Source organism: Natrix helvetica, assembly GCF_964273705.1.
Source record: "Natrix helvetica genome assembly, chromosome: 1".
Classification (NCBI taxonomy): Eukaryota; Metazoa; Chordata; class Lepidosauria; order Squamata; family Natricidae; genus Natrix; species Natrix helvetica.
In genome coordinates, this window is record NC_138548.1 from 6,503,904 (window position 1) to 6,522,235 (window position 18,332).

Genomic DNA, 18,332 nt, shown 5'->3' on the forward strand with positions numbered 1-18,332 from the left:
GAACAGGTTCCAAGTTTAGACTTACAGTACTAAAAAAAAGAGATTAAAACTATGACATGAAAATCTCTGAAAAGTTTGAGGGTTATGGTAATCAGCTGGAACCTCACCGCAAGTAAATCTTTACAGAAGTTAAAAAGGCAGTTGTTAAACAAAACAGAGCAGCCCCTTTTATAAGCAAAGATAACTGCCACTTTCCACTGCCTTTGATTGACATTTACAAGGAAAATATATAATATTTGTAACTCCTGTCCTTGGAAACTTCACTGACTTTGCGTGGTTGCAGCCGTTTTAATGTCCTATGAAGATAAATTTCATGTTTGATTTCTATCTAGCTCTTCTGTTTATCTTGATTCTTGGAAAAAACATGAGCTCCACTCTGATCCTTCCCCCAAACAGGAGATTCAAAGACAACTGCAGTTATTTCTAATTGTTGGGGAATATGTCAATTGAGAGTCCATCTTTATTTGGGCAAATGGGTTCTCCAACCTTGAGAACTGTTTATTAATGTTCATGCTAAAATGGTTATGATTTGGTATTTGTTTTCCAGACATGGATTCTACATGAAATTTCAGCAGGCCAAATATAGATAGTCCTTAACTTACAATCACAATTGAGCCCAAAGTGGCTAAGTGAGAAATTTGTTAAGAGGGTTTTGCCCCATTTTACAACTTTTCTTGCCACATTTGTTAAGTGAAGCGCTGCAGTTATTAAATTAGTAACACATTGTTAAGGGAATCTGGTTTCACCATTGACTTTGCTTGTCAAAAGGTCACAAAAAGGGATTGCATGACCTTGGGAAACAGCAACGTCCTCAACTTACAATCACAATTGAGGCCAAAATTGCTAAGGGAGAAATTTGTTAAGTGAGTTTTGCTCCGTTTTATGGCTTTGTTAAGTGAATCACTGCAGCTGATAATTTAGTAACACAGTCGTTCAGTGAATTTGGTTTCCCCATTGACTTTGCTTGTCAGAAGGCAGCTGGGAAGGTTGCAAATGGCGATCACGAAACCCAGAAGTGCTGCAACCATCTTCACATGAGCTTGTTGCCAAGTTCTCGAAATTTGATCACTTGACTGTGAGAATGTTGCTACGGCCACACGTATGGTTATAAGTCACAAATTTCAGTGGTGTTATAACTTCATTAAGCGAATGACAGTTTGTCAAGGACTGCCTGTATCCTTGGTTTTATCCAGAATGACCCCCATTTGTTGAAAGATGTTCATTTAGCCCACTTCTTTTCTTTAGATGTTTTTGCCTTGGGGGTCTCTCATTCTTGGGACTTACATCCTGACCCGTGTATCATCCTGAAGGGAATCAGCAGTGGGAAGAAGGCTGACTCCTCTTCCTATTGTAAACCATTACTTAGAATGTGTCCTATTTTTTTGGCCATTCACTGGAGAAAGCAATTATGTTTGAAAGAATTGGCAGTAAAAGGAAACCAGACCACCAAAGAATAGAGTGACTGGACACCATCAAACTTAATACCAACAAAGCATAGAACAATTCAAATTAATGGTGCAAGTTTGGAAGATGTGGAGACACCGGACACATAGAATTGCCAAGAATTGGACACGATTGAATGAACATAATCCTCCTCCTCCTCCTCATCTCCCGTTTTCTTGTTGTATATAAATTATCTTGAAAACTTTGCACGCTTAACTATCAGCCTTATCAACTAGGGATAGAGGGGTGAGGTCTATAATATTGTAGGAATGAATCCACTTCTGGAAGGAGCATCAGAGTATCAGGTGTGAATATATGTTGTTGCTTCTTACCTGTTAATTGCTATTGATCATGTGCTATGTTTTCCAAACATGTAATACACATGCCAATTTGAGTCCTGAGGGCTCTCAATGGACGATGTTGTGTGATGTAGTCCTGAGCGCACATTTCTTTGCACTGCATCGAATAAACAGTGTCATCTCAACTGTTATCTCAAACCACATGTGTATGAAATTAATACATATTTCTAATGCACATTTTCTGTGGTTTTTTTTTACAGTGTTAGATGCATCAGGAATTCTGACATTCCATGTGGAAATATGCCACATTTATACCAATACTATATCCCTAACAAACACTTTAATAAGCTATTTGATAAAGTAGACCATAACGTACTACTAGATAAAATAGAAAAATGTGGGTTAGACAGCATCACCACCAGATGGATTCGTAACTGGCTGACCAACCACACTCAACTTTTAGTCCTCAATGGATCTGCATCTACACACATTCCCAAGGTTCTGTTTTAGGCTCAGTACTCTTCAACATCTTCATCAATAACTTGGACAAGGGGATAGATGGGGAACTCATCAAATTTACAGATGACACCAAGCTGGCAGGAATCGCCAACATTCCAGAAGATAGGCTCAAGATACAGAAGAATCTTGACAGATTTGAACATTGGACGCTATCTAACAAAATGAAATTCAATGGTGAAACACATTGCACAGGTACAGTATATGCGGTACCTTGCTCAATAGTAGTAACTGTGTGAGTGGGATCTTGGAGTCCTAGTGGACAACCATTTAAGTAGGAGCCAGCAGTGTGCAGCAGCTGCCAAAAAAGCCAACACATTTCTAGGCTGCATCAACAGAGGGATAGAATCGAGATCAGGTGAAGTGTTAGTACCACTTTATAATGCCTTGGTAAGGCCACCCTTGGAATAGTGCATCCACTTTTGATCGCCACAATGTAAAAAGATAAAGAGTGCAGAGAAGAGCAACAGAGAGGATTAGGGGACTGGAGGCTAAAACATATGAAGAACAGTTCCAGGAACTGGATATGTCTAGTTTAATGAAAATAAGGACTAGGGGTGACATGACATGAAGAAGAAGGAGTCAAGCTATTCTCCAAGGCACTTGAGGGCAGGACAAGAAGCAATGGGTGGAAACTAATCAAGAAGAGAAATAACTTAGAACTAAGGAGAAATTTCCTAACAGAACAATTAACTAACAATTAACAATTAACTTCATAGAAGATGTGAATGTTTCAACATTGGAAGTCTTTAAGAAGATGTTGGATAACCATTTGTCTGAAGTGCTGTAGGGTTTCCTGTCTAAGCAGGGGGTTGGACTAGAAGACCTCCAAGGTCCCTTCCAACTCTGTTATTCTAATAATCTAATTAACATGGATATGTTAGAATAGAGTGTGCTCTGATAGTTCTGAATAGCATTGCCCAAAAGCATTTATTAACTTTTTATTATTATTCCAGAAGCTTCGGAAGCAGCAGGTCATTCGTTGGTGACTTTTAGCTCCGCATTTCAAACGATCCTTATGCTGAAAGAAGAAATTATATTCCCTTCTCTGGATCTGGGATAGGGAAGGCAGCGTATTCGGCAATGCCGCATTCATTTGATCCTTTGGCTATGCGCATGTAACCTTTCTCTCCCCAAAGAGTGGACCAGCTGTGAAAGTAAGAATAGAAGAACATTTATCTAGAGTTGTAGACAGTCACTTATCTGAAATAGTATAGGTTCTCCTGCTTGAGCAGGGGCTGGACTAGTAGACCTCCAGGGTTCCTTCCAGCTCATTCATTCTATTCATTCTATTTCTGCAGTTCTGCAGCACAGTGGATCATTCATGATTCTAGCTGAAGTTTCGCCATCTCCAAAAGCATGGTGCAAGAAGGAGGCTTTTTGCCACGCGTTAACAGGGCGGCCGCCATTTTTAAAAGAAGAACTATATGGCAACATTAGACCAACTTCCTGGTCCATGGCTTCACAGAGGATAGGCAACCTGACTTCAAGATGGAAATTAAGTAAAAGAAGATCTGGGTATGTTTAGCCTGCAGACTTTGCTTAGCATTTGCTGGGACTCACTGCACAAATGGGGCATAGTAGCCTCCTCCACTCTGTAGCGTCCCACGTCAAGTTGTATATCATATCGTGACCGACTGTAAACTGAGGGCATTCAAGTATGTCATACAGTAAGCGAATTTCCTATTTTTTACACTTATGCAGACTGATGTCTGTTTATTCACCTGTTCTTTACGATCCAATAGCCTTTGCCCCCGCTGGAGTTGTTATAACCCACAATCAGCATAGCATGATTTAACTGTCTTTCTCCATCATAGTCTTCTCTATATATACCTGGATAGAGAGAATAAGAAATAACCCAGTGAATAACTCATCCTTACTGGCAGCCAGATGCCCAACTCTATCTTAGCTGAGAGCAGAGGCCTTTTTAATGATTGCATCTCTAATTTGAAATATGTCTTACTGGAGATGTTTTCACCTGGGCCCCTTTTGCCCAGGCACTGGACAAAACCCTTAGACCAGGGGTGTCCAAACTTGAGAACTTTAAGACTTGTGGACTTCAATTCCCAGAATTCCCCAGCCAGCATGGCTGGCTGGGGAATTCTGGGAGTTGAAGTCCACAAGTCTTAAAGTTCCCATGTTTGGACACCCCTGCCTTAGACTATAATGGTATTTCCCAGCTTTTCCCAGAGAACCAATCCCATAGGACTGTGTTGATCAAATAGATTCCTTATTTTTCATTAGTGTCCTTTAGTTTTTCTTTTTCTTTTTTGTCTGTTGAATATGTTTAGCAACTATTTTATCTTGTGCTGGAGAAAAAAGTCACTCTCAAAATAAAGAATATTGAGAAGGGTCCTTGGAGCTCTCTGAGCGTGATTGTTTTCTTGCAGATGTTTTATAATCTGACTAGGTAACATCATGAGTGATGAAACATCTGCAAGGAAACAACCATGCTCAGAGAACACCAAAGACCCCTCATTTAAACCCTGAGCTTCAAACATTCTCCTCTTATCGATTGAAAAGGGTTTGTGTAGTTTGGTGCAACTCAGGAAAAATTCTGAGCTTTACTTCTGCGGACTAGTAGTAGTTGATTGATTGATTAGCTTTGCAATCTTATCAATAAAATAAACTACATTGTCTAATTTCAGAACAGGGTATACGGGAGGAAATTAATGGTAAGATAGAAATGTTGCAGGATCCAATGTGGATCGGTCACCGGGACCAGAGGCTTTGTCTTCTGACCTTTAGGACTGGTGCTGGAGCTCATCTTCAGGAAACTTCTCTCCAGCATGAGTCCAAAAGCTCAGAAGACGACAATCTCTGGTCCTGGTGACCAACCCAGATTCAATCCTGCGGCGTTATCCTGGGATACGTGCATTCGCCTTCATTCTTCAGATATAAATTTGTTAATACAAAGAGACAATAATTAAATAAATGAATCCCCCTTGCAAGTTGCCTCAACTGTTCAATGTATAGGGTTTCATAGAATTAGTGTCTTAGTTATAAACTTAGTAGTTCTATGCTCAATATATACATTTAAAACAGGGATGCGTTCTGGACGGCTTTAATGCCGGTTTGCTTGAGCGTGCGCACTGTGCGTGTGCAGTTCAATTAAAAACAAGATGATGGCGGTGACATGGGAACTGGTTCGGGGGGTGTGACAAGCCTGGGTCACTGCCGGTTCCAGCAGCTCAGGCCGCCATACCATTACCGGTTCGGCCGAACCGGTCCGAACTGGTAGGACCTACCTCTGATTTGAATCCAGGAGGAAACATGACATTCTCTGGTTGGGATCCCAGTGGCATGAGTGAATAGAGATTTTTCTAGAACCTTAATCAGCTCTTTTGTATTTCAAAGAATAGCCTTAACAATTTCTCCAACTGTCTGAAGCACCGCAGAGAAACTCCAGTAGCTTTATTAAATCAACCTGACAGCAAGAACAACCAATCCATGAAAAAACTTTGGTTGCTCCAATGTTGGAGGCTTTTAAGAAGGGACTAGATAGACATTTGTCAAAAATGGTCTCCTGTTTGAGCAGTGGGTTGGGCTAGAAGACCTCCAAGGTTCCTTCCAACTCTATTATTCTGTTATTTTCCACCCAGAAGCTATAATGGAACCAAAGGACAAAAGGTGAACATCCCCATATAGACATGTCAGGCACTGATGTTAAAGGAGATAGAATAATAGAATCAGAAGGGACCTGGGAGATCATCTAGTCCAACCATTGCTCAATCAAGACACCCAACACCATATTGTTCAAACATCTCTCCAATATCTTCTTGAAAAGCTCCAGTGTTAGAGCACCCACAACTTCTGAAGTTGTTCCACTGATTAACTGTTCTCACTGTCAGAAAATTTCTCCTTAGTTCCAGGTTGGAGCTCTCTTTAATGATCTTCCACTGATTACTTCTTCTCCTGCCTTCCAATGCTTTGGAGAATAGGTTGACCCCTTCTTCTTTGTAGCAGCCCCTTAGATATTGGAAGACTGCTATCACGTCACCCCGTGTCCTTCTTTTCATTAGAGTAGAGACACCCAATTCCTGCAACTGTTGTTCATATGTTTTAGCCTCCAGTCCCTTAATCATCTTTGTTGCTCTTCTCTGCCCTCTTTCTAGGCCATCCTGGGCTTACAATCAATTGCTAAAATCCCAAAACCTTTGATCCTGGAGGGACCAAATGCTCCCAGGGCACCCCATTGTATCACACAAAAGAGGCAGGAAACTACCCACAGACAAGGAATAGCAAAGGTCCAGGAGAAGCAAGATGATAGGCATTCTGTCACACAACCATTTTTCTTCTCCAGAGATGCACACAATTCCAAGACAGATAACTAATAAATAAAGCATGATGATGGAGAATATTGATTGGCACCAGGCTATTAGTTGGCCAGGAAGATGGAAAATAGTGACCACCTCCAAGGAAGGAGCTGTGTTCAAAAGTTGGGCTCTAAGAGCCATATACGTAGCTGGCCCCACAATCCCAACAATGATGCAACCGGAGAAGCCTCTGGGACCAAATGAAAATTGCCCCAATAACCACCTGAGCAATAGACTTATATACCTCTTCACAGTGCTTTACAGCCCTCACTAAGCGATTTACAGAGTTCATTTTGCCCCCAACAATCTGGTCCTCATTTTACTGACTTCGGAAGAAAGGAAAGCAGAGTCTATCTTGCGCTGTTGGGAATTGAACTGCTGAGAGTTGGCAGAATTAGCCTGCAATACTGCATTCCAATCCCTGTACCACCATGTTATCCTAACACAGCAAAGTCTTTAAAACAAACCAGCAAATCTAACAGAAAAAGCTCAGTAAAGCTTAAAATAAAGTAAAATCTCTCTTTTCACCATCTTCAAAACAACAACATAACCTTTTAGTACTTCGAAAGAGTATGGCCTCATCAGTGTTAAATATTAGTTGGCAGAAGAGATGGCAAGAACCACAAGGTCAAATGTGAGCCCTGTCAGGAACCTTACCTGACTTATAGTAGTGGAACTTGCTACTCCCAGCATCTATTCCAACAGAAACTGGACCAATCTTGGCCACAGCTTCCTGAAGACCTTTTTCATCCCCCTCCATGATCTTTCCGAATGAGCTACATCTGGTAATAGATTCCTCAGGGTTATAGCGACAATCCATACCATCCTGCAGAAGAAAAGGGTGATCCTAAGAAATTGTTGCCATTGATAAGTTTTAATAGAAATTGTCTCCACTCATGACTAGATTCTTTTCCATCCTATTGCTGGAGGCATTAGCAACTAGAGACAGAGCAAAACAATTCAGCTTGATGCATGCAGAAGGAAAGGGCTGGGAGATACACAGATTTGATCATTTATTACCGTTCTGTCATAAGGGTAGCTTTTCTCTGAATTGATTCCGCCTCGCTTCCGCACAGTTTCAAAAGCTTTTTCCATAAATCCACCTTTGCACCCTTTATACTCTGGGTCCCCGGAACAGTCAATAAGATTTTGTTCGCTCAGCGAGACCAGCTTCCCCGTCTTCTTGAAATGCATGCCTTCCAGAGCACCAGTGGCACTGAAGGACCAGCATGATCCACAGTTACCCTGGGTTAAAAAAGAAAAAAGAAAAGCTGGAGTGATCCACTGAGCATATGAAAACTCAGTATAGTACAACAGAGTTGGAAGGAAACTCGGAGCTCTTCTAGTGCAGCCACAGCCCTCTGCTTGGGCAGGAGATACTATGCTATTGCTCACAAACAGCTTTCCAATCTCTTCTTAAAAACTTTGAGTGATAGAACACAGACGACTTCTGGAGGAAGCCACTCCACTGATTAAATGTTCTCAATTTATATTCCTTTAACAAGTCTCAATACTTGGTAGTAAGCAGCTGGAGGAAAATGAGTTCTGACAGGATTAAAGTTTTAGGGCTATAGTTAAGAGAAAAGAATTTAGCTTTTTCTGCAAGTCTTTGTGAATGTGTTCTGACTTGGGGCTAAATGGATAGATCAGAACACTTTTATTTTCCTTCAAAACATCTCTACGTAATGCCCAGAACCATCCACCACAACCCACCTGATCCTTGACTTTGGTGACACCACCTTTGATTCTCCAGTCCACGTGGTCAGGGGTATCTGGATTTTCTGAAGATTTGAACGGGATTCCTTTGACTTTACTTACATTATCAGAAAGCAGGCAATGCAGCCTCTTGTCAAGCTCTTCATTGGTCTGAGGAGGAGAAAAACAATCTTAACAGATCTCCATTTCTACTTCTCAGTTTTATCCTATGATCAAATGCAAATAATATATGTTATCAACAAACCAAACCTGGTTATCACAGAAGAGTTTGTGTATAGTTAAGTCTACTGCAGTGTTTCTCAATTTTGGCAACTTTTAAGATGTCTAGACTTCAACTCCCAGAATTCTGCAGCCTCCATGAATCAGCTCAAACACCTGGCAGGTAAAATGCTAAGATTCCCAGTCTGGATAATAGACTGGGAGAGATTGTAAAGATGAATTCACAGAGATGGCTAAACACATCCAATGTTTAAAATTATGTATTTGTAAGTCCTGGAATATTAGAACTCTGTACTCAGATGAAATGATTGTAAATTAACAATAATTCCATTGCTGGTGGCCTTTGGCTGGGTCTGCTTGATGTGCTCTTGGCATTCTGAAGCTACAATGTGATGTAAATGAATGTGATGACAGAATAGCAATCATGCAGTCATCAATATAATGTTGGTCATTGGATTCAAATTCTGCAGTATAGCATGATTGTAAAAGACTGGAAAGAGACAAATCCATGACGACTTCATTCATGGAAGCTCACTGGGGGCCTCCAGATTCGGAATCTGGAACTTCTAGTAAAAGGGACATCTATGCCTAATAAATAAGTGACAACTAGAGTCATTTGCTGAGATGGGTGGCTGAAGAAATCAGAGGTAGGTAGGTGGCTGAGTGGGTGGGTAGGTGGGTGGACAGACAGACAGACAGACGAATGATCCAGGCTTACCAAATCACCAAAGTGGTTCATGCCAAGCCAGTAGGTGTATTTCCCCAGGTCAGCCTGTTGATTATGGTCTTGGATCATCTGTAAATTATCCTCCCACACGGCTCTTCGAAAGGATTCTTCCTCCTCCTGGGAAGTCAAGAAAGGGAAGATCCCTTAGTTGCATCAGCCTAAACAAGTGGCACCTAGAAGATCTAGAACTCATATTCTTCCATAAAAGTTTTATCAGACCAGAATTCAATCTCCCAGGAATGGAACAAACACCATTCAATCTTCTTTTGATACACAGGACACTATTCCTCACAAAGTATGTCTGAAGACAGATAGCAGAACGTAAGTTTATAAACATTGCTATTTTAAGTTGAAATCAAGGTATGGAACTGGAGCACTTGAAGTGAAAGTAGGATGTTTGTTCCTGTGGGACAGAAACTACAGAAGAACATCAGGAGTGACAGCCAGCCCACATTGTATCGGAACTGTTAAACCAGAATACAGCAATTTAATTTGAGTATCATTGGAGGAAACTCACCTGAGCGTATTCTTTACCGTGAGTGGCCTTCCAGTCTCTCCATGTCCCCTCCAGGGTTGGATCCAAAGCTGTGGACAAGGTCCTCAGGGAGACCAACCAGATCAGGGCCACCACTGAGATGGACAACATTGTCTTTCTCTAGGAGAAGGAAAAGAAGAGAATTGAAGAACTCAGGAGGGTCAACGTGGCAACATGGTAAGGCTTAAAGGCTACTAACATCTGGTTAAGAACAGGTTCCAAATCCTGACTTACGTTGCTAAAAAAAAGAGATTTAAACTATTCAATTATTGTTAATAAATGCTTAAATCAAATGAGGACATGAACATCTCTGGAAAGTTTGAAGTAGCCAACTGGAACCTCACCTCAGCAGGTTGATACAGAAGGCAAAAAGGCAGTTGTTAAACAAAACTGCAGCAGCCCCTTTTATAAACGAACATATAATTGCCACTTCCCACTGCCTTTAATTGACATTTACAAGGAAATAGCATATCTCTAGAATTCTTTAGAAAGCAATGTTTGTTTGTTTTTTTCATTTCAGTAAGATAATGTTCTTTTAACTCTTTCTTTCTTAGATATTTTATTTGGGGGGAAGGGAGTCCTATAAAGCAAAATAGTTGCAAAAAAGCCACTGATTAGACTGCTGACCTAAATCGTATCTCCTAACCATGGAAACTTTATTGAGTTTGTGTGGTTGCAACCGTTTTAATGTCCTATGAAGATAAATTTCATGTTTGATTTCTATCTAGCTCTTCTGTTTATCTTGAATATTGGAAAAAGCATGAGCTCCACTCTGCTCCTCCCAAGCAGGAGATACAAAAACAACAGCAGTTATTAATAACTGTGGGGTAATATGTCAATTGAGGGTCCATCTTTATTTGGGCAAACGACACTCAGGGTTGAAGAATGGATTCTTTAACGTTCAGAACTGTTTATTAATGCTCACGCTAAAATGATTGTGATTCGGTATTTATTTTCCAGACATAGGTTCAACATGCAATTCAGACAGGCCTAATATAGGTAGTCCTCAACTTACAATCAAAATTGAGCCCAAAGATTATGTTGCTCAGTGAGAAATTTATTGCCACATTTGTTAATTGAATCACTGCAGCTGATAAATTAGTAACAGGTTGATCAGTGAATCTGGTTTCCCCATTGCCTTTGCTTGTCAGAAGGCAGCTGGGAAGGTTGCAAATGGCAATCACAAAACCCTGAGGTGCTGCAACCATCTTCACATGAGCTTGTTGCCAAGTTCTCGAAATTTGTTCACTTGACTGTGAGAATGTTGCTACGGCCACACGTATCAGAACTGGGTGCAAGTCACTTTTTTTCAATGGTGTTATAACTGTGAAGAGTCATTAAGCGAATGGTGATATGTTGAGGACTGCCTGCATAAGTGGTTTTAGCCAGAGAGACCCCCATTTATTGAAAGATGTTGATTTGGCTCACCCATTTTTTTTAGATGTTTTTGTCTTGGAGACTCTCGTTCTTCGGCCTTACAGCCAGGCCTTAAAATTCTTGGAAGGCTATATGATAGAAAGCCCGTATCATCCTGAAGGAAAGCAGCAGTGGAAAGAAGGCTGACCACTCTTCCTATTGCAAACCATTACTTAGAATGTCTCCCATTTTTTTGGCCATTCACTGGAGAAAGCAATTATGTTTGAAAGAACTGGCGGAAAAGGAAACGAAGCCACCAAAGAATAGGGGGCTGGACACCACCAAACCTAACACCAACAAAGCCTAGAAGAATTCAAATTAATAGTGCAAGATTGGAAGATGTGGAGAGACCTGACGCATAGAATTGCCAGGAGTTGGACATGATTAATGGATTGAATGAATATAATCATCATCATGATCTTCTATTTTCGTGTTTCATATCTTGAAAGATTTGCACTTAACTATCAGCCTTATTGATTAGGGATAGAGGGGTGAGGGCTGTAATATTGTAGGAATAAACCCACCTTCTGGAAGGAGCATCCCCTACTCTATCAGGGATGTGAATATGTTGTTGCTTCTTACCTGTTAATTGCTATTGATCATGTACTTTGTTTTCCAAACGTGTGTAATACGCATGCCAATTTGAGTACCGAGGGCTCTCAATGGACAATGTTGTGTGATGTAGTCCTGAGAGCACATTTCTTTGCACTGCACCGAATAAACAGTGTCGTCTCAACTGTTATCTCAAACCACATGTGTATGAAATTAATACATATTTCTAATGCACATTTTCCATGGTTTTTTTATAGTACTAGTCACATCAGCAATTCTGACATTCCATGTGGAAATATGCCACATTTATACCAACACTATAACCCTAACAAACACTTCAATAAGGCTTTTGACAAAGTAGATCATAACCTACTACTGGATAAAGTAGAAAAATGTGGGTTAGAGAGCATCGCTGCCAGATGGATTCCTAACTGGTTGACCAACCACACTCAACACACAGTTCTCAATGGAACTGCTTCTACATGGAGGGCAGCGTGCCGTGGAGTACCCCAGGGCTCTGTTTTAGGCCCAGTACTCTACAACATCTTCATCAATGACTTGGATGAGGGGATAGATGGGGAACTCATCAAATTTGCAAATGACCCTAAGCTGGCAGGAATAGCCAACACTCCAGAAGACACTCTTAAGATACAGAAGGGTCTTGACATTGAGCTCTAACTAACAAAATAAAATTCAATGGTGAAAAAAGTAAGGTTCTACATTTAGTCAAGAAAAACAAAATGCACAGGTACAGTATATTTGGTACCTTGCTCAATAATAGTAACTGTCAGAGCGATCTTGGAGTCCTAGTGGACAACCACTTAAATAGGAGCCAGCCGTGTGCAGCAGCTGCCAAAAAAGCCAACACAGTTCTAGGCTGCATCAACAGAGGGAGAGAATCAAGATCACGTGAAGGGTTAATACCACTTTATAAGGCCTTGGTAAGGCCACACTTGGAATCCTGCATTCAGTTCTGGTCACCATAATGTAGAAAAGATGTGGAGACTCTAGAAAGAGTGCAGAGAAGAGCAACAAAGATGATTAGGGGACTGGAGGCTAAAACATATGAAGAACAGTTGCAGGAACTAGGTATGTTTAGCTTAAGAGAAAGAAGGAACCAGGGGAGACATGATAGCAGTGTCCCAATATCTCAGGGGATGCCACAAAGAAGAGGGAGTCAAACTATTCTCTAAAGCCACTGCGGGTAGAACCTGAAGCAATGGGTAGAAACTAATCAAGGAGAGAAACAACTTAGAACTAAGGAAGAATTTCCTGACAGAACAATTAATCAGTGGAACAGCTTGCTTCCAGAATTTGTAAATGTTCCAACAATGGAAGTTTTTAAGAAGATGTTGGATATCCATTTGTCTGAAGTGGTATAAGGTTTCCTGCCTAAGCAGTGAGTTGGACTAGATGACCTCCAAGGCCCCTTCCAACTCTGTTATTCTAATAATCTAATTAACATGGATATGATAGAATAGAGCGTGCTTTGACAGTTCTGAATAGCATTGCCCAAGCGCATTTATTAACATTTTTTTTCTTCCAGAAGCTTCAGAAGCAGCAGGTGATTCATTGGTGACTTTTAGCTCCGCATTTCAAACGATCCTTATGCTGAAAGAAGAAATTACATTCCCTTCTCTGGATCTGGGATAGGATAGATGGCATAACGGGCGACATTGCATTCATTTGATCCTTTGACTAGGCGCATGTAACCTTTCTCGCCCCAAAGAGTGGACCAGCTGTGAAGAGAAGAATACAGAATCTTTATTTCTAAAATTCTGCAGCACAGTGAATCATTCATGATTCTAGCTGAAGTTTCGTCAACTCCAAAAGCATGGTGCAAAAGGAGGCCTTTTGCCATGAGTTAACAGGGAGGCCGCCATTTTTAAAAGAAGAGCTATATGGCAACATTAGACCAACTTCCTGGTCCATGGCTTCACAGAGGATAGGCAACCTGACTTCAAGATGGAAACTAAGCATAAGAAGATCTGAATATGTTTAGCCTGCAGACCTCCCCCAGCAGCTGCTAGGACTCACTGCATAAATGGGGCATTGTATCCTCCTCCCCTCTGTCGGTTCCCATGTCAAGGTGTATATCATATCGTGACCGACTGTAAACTGAGGGCATATTACTGCTCTCGTATCTGATTTCTTCTCCTTCATATAAACAATGCTGTGTCTTAATTGTTAGATGGCCTAGACGTTACTATATGAATATGGAATTTTTAAACATTCATATTTTATATGGACTTTTTAATCTAGATAAAATGTCAATATAAAATGCAAGTCCATGGATGATATGCCATATGCTAACTATGCTAAATAAATAAATTGTCTGCAGAGGGGTCAGCCAAGCGGGACTGATATCTGAAGGGGGTTGTAACATGGAAGAGGAAATGGCCTTATTCCATATTGCCCCAGAAGACAAGATCATAAAAGAAGCAGTGGGCCAAAATTACAACGAAGATGGTACAAGCTAAACTTCCAAAGGACTTTCCACATAATTTGGATAAATCTTTGGTCCGAATGATAATTCATTTGCAATTTCCCACAGTGCAGATGATATCTTCACATGGAATTTTAACAGAAGATAGGGGTTATAAGGCAGAAGCACTTCTGAGAATATTGTGGGTGCCTTGCCCATCTTTACGGAAAGCTAAGACAGAGAGTTCAAATATCCAAGTGCTCCAGGTAAGAAAAAGCTTCCCATTCTATTTTCAGGTGATGCTACTTGGAGATCACCTTCCTCAGCTAACATCTTCGGTATGAGTTGGACATCTCCAAGTACTTCAGGAGCATTGTCTTCAAACCCAGCTGAAAGATATTCTTGGGAGATGCAAAATTAACATTTTAAGCTGCCAAGAGTTGTACTGTGGTAGGATGGACGGCCAATAAATTTAATAAACAAAATAAAATTTTCCATGGGAAAATCCCATGAGGAAAGCAAGTAAGTTATATAGTAGGTAAATTTCCAATTTCCTACAGTTCTGCAGACTGATGTCTGTTTACTCACCTGTTCTTTAGGATCCAATATCCTTTGCCCTCAGTGCAGTTATAACCCACAATCAGCATAGCATGATCTATGCGTTTTATTCCACGATACTGTTCTTTATATATACCTGGATGGAGAGAATAAGAAATAACCTAGTGAATAACTCATCCTTACTGGCAGCCAGATGCCCCACCCTATTTTAGCTGCAGCAGAGGCCTTTTTAATGATTGCATCTCTAATTTGAAATATGTCTTACTGGAGATGTTTTCACCTGGGTCCTTTTTGTCCTGGCACTGGACAAAACCCTTAAACTTTAATGGTATTTCCCAGCTTTTTCCAGAGAACCAATTTCCTAGGACTATGTTGATCAAACAGATTTCTTATTCTTCATTAGTGTCTTTTAGTTTTTCTTTTTTTGTCTGTTTAATATGTTTAACAACTATTATATCCTGTGCTGGAGAAAAAAGTCACTCTCAAAATAAACAATATTGAGAAGGGTCCTTCAATCAATCAATCAAATTTTATTTGATTAGCCGCACCCTCTCCAGAAGGACTCGGGGCGGCTTACAATTAAAACACATAAAAATATACAAATATAACAATACATAAACATATACATATGCATGTGCATGGAGGAGGTAAACAAATGAATAAAATAGCATTAAAATTTCAATTTAAAATCCCTCAATTACAATACAAAATACACAATTAAAAAACCCGTCAGGAGCGATATGATAAAACTATGGTTGAGCCAGGCCAGCTACTTGGAAGAGGTGGGTCTTAAGCTTTACGCGGAAGGAGCGGAGGTCAGAGGTGGTCCTGATATCAGGGGGGAGGTCATTCCACAGGGCTGGGCCCATCACAGAGAAGGCTCTGCTCCTAGGTGTCGCCCCTCGACACTGTCTGGTGGACGGCACCTGGAGAAGTCCCTCTCTGTGTGAGCGAATTTGTCGTAGGGATGTATGGGGCAAGATACGATCCCGCAGGTAACTAGGTCCTGAGCCATGGAGCGCTTTGAAGATCGTTATCAAAACCTTGAAACGCACCCGATAGACCACAGGAAGCCAGTGTAGCTCGCGCAGGAGAGGTGTCACATGGGAGTACCTTGTACTCCCCATAATCACTCCCATAACCTTGGAGCTCTCTGAGCGTGATTGTTTTCTTGCAGATGTTTTATAATCTGACTAGGTAACATCATGAGTGATGAAACATCTGCAAGGAAACAACCAAGCTCAGAGAACACCAAAGACCTCTCATTTAAACCATGAGCTACAAACATTCTCCTCTTATCGATTGAGAAGGGTTTGTGTAGTTGTGGTGTAACTCAGGAAAAATTCTGAGCTTTACTTCTATGGACTAGTAGTAGTTGATTGATTGATTAGCCTTGCAATCTTATCAATAAAATAAAATAAGTTACATGGTCTAATAGGGTTGGCCCATTAGAATAGGGTAGATGATATGAAATACAATACAATACAATAGTAGAGTTGGAAGGGACCTTGGAGGCCTTCTAGTCCAACCCCCTGCCTAGGCAGGAAACCCTACACCGTTCCAGACAGAAGGCTATCCAAGATCTTCTTAAAGACTTCCAGTGTTGGGGCATTCACAACACAATAAATGCTAAGATAGAAATGTTGCAGGTTCCACTCTGGATCGGTCACCGGGACCATAGGCTTTGTCTTTTGACCTTTAGGACTGGTGCTGGAGCTCATCTTCAGGGAAGTCCAGCGTAAGTCCAAAACTCAGAAGACAACAATCTCTGGTCCTGGTGACCAACCCAGATTCAATCCTGCGGCGTTAAACTGGGATACGTGCATTCGCCTCCATTCATGAGATATAACTGTGTTAATACAAAGATACAATAATTAAATAAATGAATCCCCTTGCAAGGTGCCCCAATTGTTCAATGTATAGGGTTCATAGGACCAGTGTCTTAGCACTTCTATGTTCAATATATACATTTGAAGCCAAGAGGAAATCTGACAATTTCTATTTGGGATCCCAGAGGCCTGAGTAAGTAGGCATTTTTTTCTTGAACCTCAATCATTTCTTTTGTATTTCAAAGAATAACCTTAAGAATTTCTCCAAACATCTGAAACACCACAGAGAAACTAGCTTCATTAACTCAACCTGACAGTAAGAACAATCAATCAATGGAGCAACTTGCCTTCAAAAGTTGTGGGTGCTCCAACACTGGAAGATTTTAAGAAGGGATTGAATAACCATTTGTCAAAAATGGTCTCCTGCTTCAGCAGGGGGTTGGGCTAGAAGACCTCCAAGGTCCCATCCAACTCTATTATTCTGTTATTTTCTATTAACTCTACCCAGAAGCTATAAGGGAACCAAGGAAACAAAAGGTGAACAGCCCCATATAGACATGTCAGGCACTGATGTTAAAGGCGACAGAATAACAGAATCGGTAGGGACCTGGGAGATCATCTAGTCCAACCACTGCTCAATCAAGACACCCAACACCATATTGTTCAAACATCTCTCCAATATCTTCTTGAAAAGCTCCAGTGTTAGAGCACCCACAACCTCTGAAGTTGTTCCACTGATTAATTGTTCTCACTGTCAGAAAATTTCTCCTTAGTTCCAGGTTGGAGCTCTCTTTAATGATCTTCCACTGATTACTTCTTCTCCTGCCTTCCAATGCTTTGGAGAATAGGTTGGCCCCTTTTTCTTTGTAGTAGCCCCTTAGATATATTGTAAGACTGCTATCATGTCACCCCGTGTCCTTCTTTTCATTAGAGTCACCCAATTCCTGCACCTGTTCTTAATATGTTATAACCTTCAGTCCCCTAATAATCTTTGTTGCTCTTCCCTGCTCTTTTTCTAGGCCAATTTGGGCTTACATTCAATTGCTAAAATCCCAAAACTTTTGATCCTGGAGGAACCAAATGCTCCTAGCCCAGCACAGTGTATCACACAAAAGAGGCAGGAAACTACCCACAGACAAGGAATAGCAAAGGTCCAGAGATACACACAATTCCAAGACAGATAACTAATAAATAAAGCAGTTGAATGTTGGATAATATTGATTGGCACCAGGCTATTAGTTGGCCAGGAAGATGGAAAATAGTGACCACCTCCAAGGAAAGAGCTGTGTTCAAAAGTTGGACTCAGAGCCTTACAGCTGGCCCCACAATCCCAACAATGATGCAACCCAAGAAGCTTTTGAGACCAAATGAAAATTGCCCCAATAACCACCTGAGCAATAGCACTTAGACTTATATACCTCTTCACAGTGCTTTACAGCCCCCTCTAAGCCATTTACAGAGTTCATTTTGCCCCCCAACAATCTGGGTCCACATTTTACCGACCCTGTGAAAATAAAAGGCTTAGTGTACCTCGAGCTGTTGATAATCGAACTGCTGGCAATTGGCAGAGTTAGCCTGCAATAGTGCATTCAAATCACATGTTATCCTAACACAGCAAAGCCCTCAAAACAAATCAGCCTACCTAACAGAAAAATCTACGTAAGTTGATCTTGTCACCATCTTGGAAAGAAAAACATAACCCTTTAATATTTAGAAAGAGTATGGCCTCATCAGTGTTAAATATTAGTTGGCAGAAGAGATGGCAAGAACCACAAGGTCAA

At 40.9% G+C, this 18,332-nt stretch overlaps 2 protein-coding genes across 2 annotated transcripts in view; both read right to left on the bottom strand.

Annotated features, from left to right (window-relative positions):
• Nucleotides 1–3,162: 3,162 nt before the first annotated feature.
• LOC309386334 (cathepsin L2-like) lies at nt 3,163–9,888 on the bottom strand. Its single transcript, XM_081941580.1, has 7 exons — nt 9,754–9,888; nt 9,228–9,353; nt 8,288–8,440; nt 7,595–7,819; nt 7,232–7,400; nt 3,983–4,091; nt 3,163–3,407 (listed from the first exon to the last, which is right to left on the bottom strand). The coding sequence occupies exons 1-7, from the start codon at nt 9,880–9,882 to the stop codon at nt 3,293–3,295; spliced, it is 1,026 nt and encodes a 341-aa protein (XP_081797706.1). The 5' UTR covers nt 9,883–9,888; the 3' UTR covers nt 3,163–3,292.
• Nucleotides 9,889–13,345: 3,457 nt separating this feature from the next.
• The window catches only part of LOC309384285 (uncharacterized protein), a 38,499-nt gene continuing 33,512 nt past the window's right edge, over nt 13,346–18,332 (bottom strand). Inside the window, exons 15-16 of the mRNA XM_081937599.1 lie at nt 14,753–14,858; nt 13,346–13,478 (exon numbers count right to left, since the gene is read on the bottom strand). Coding sequence (XP_081793725.1) covers nt 13,364–13,478; nt 14,753–14,858 — 221 coding nt within the window. The 3' untranslated portion in view covers nt 13,346–13,363. The remainder of the gene's footprint in view (nt 13,479–14,752; nt 14,859–18,332) is intronic.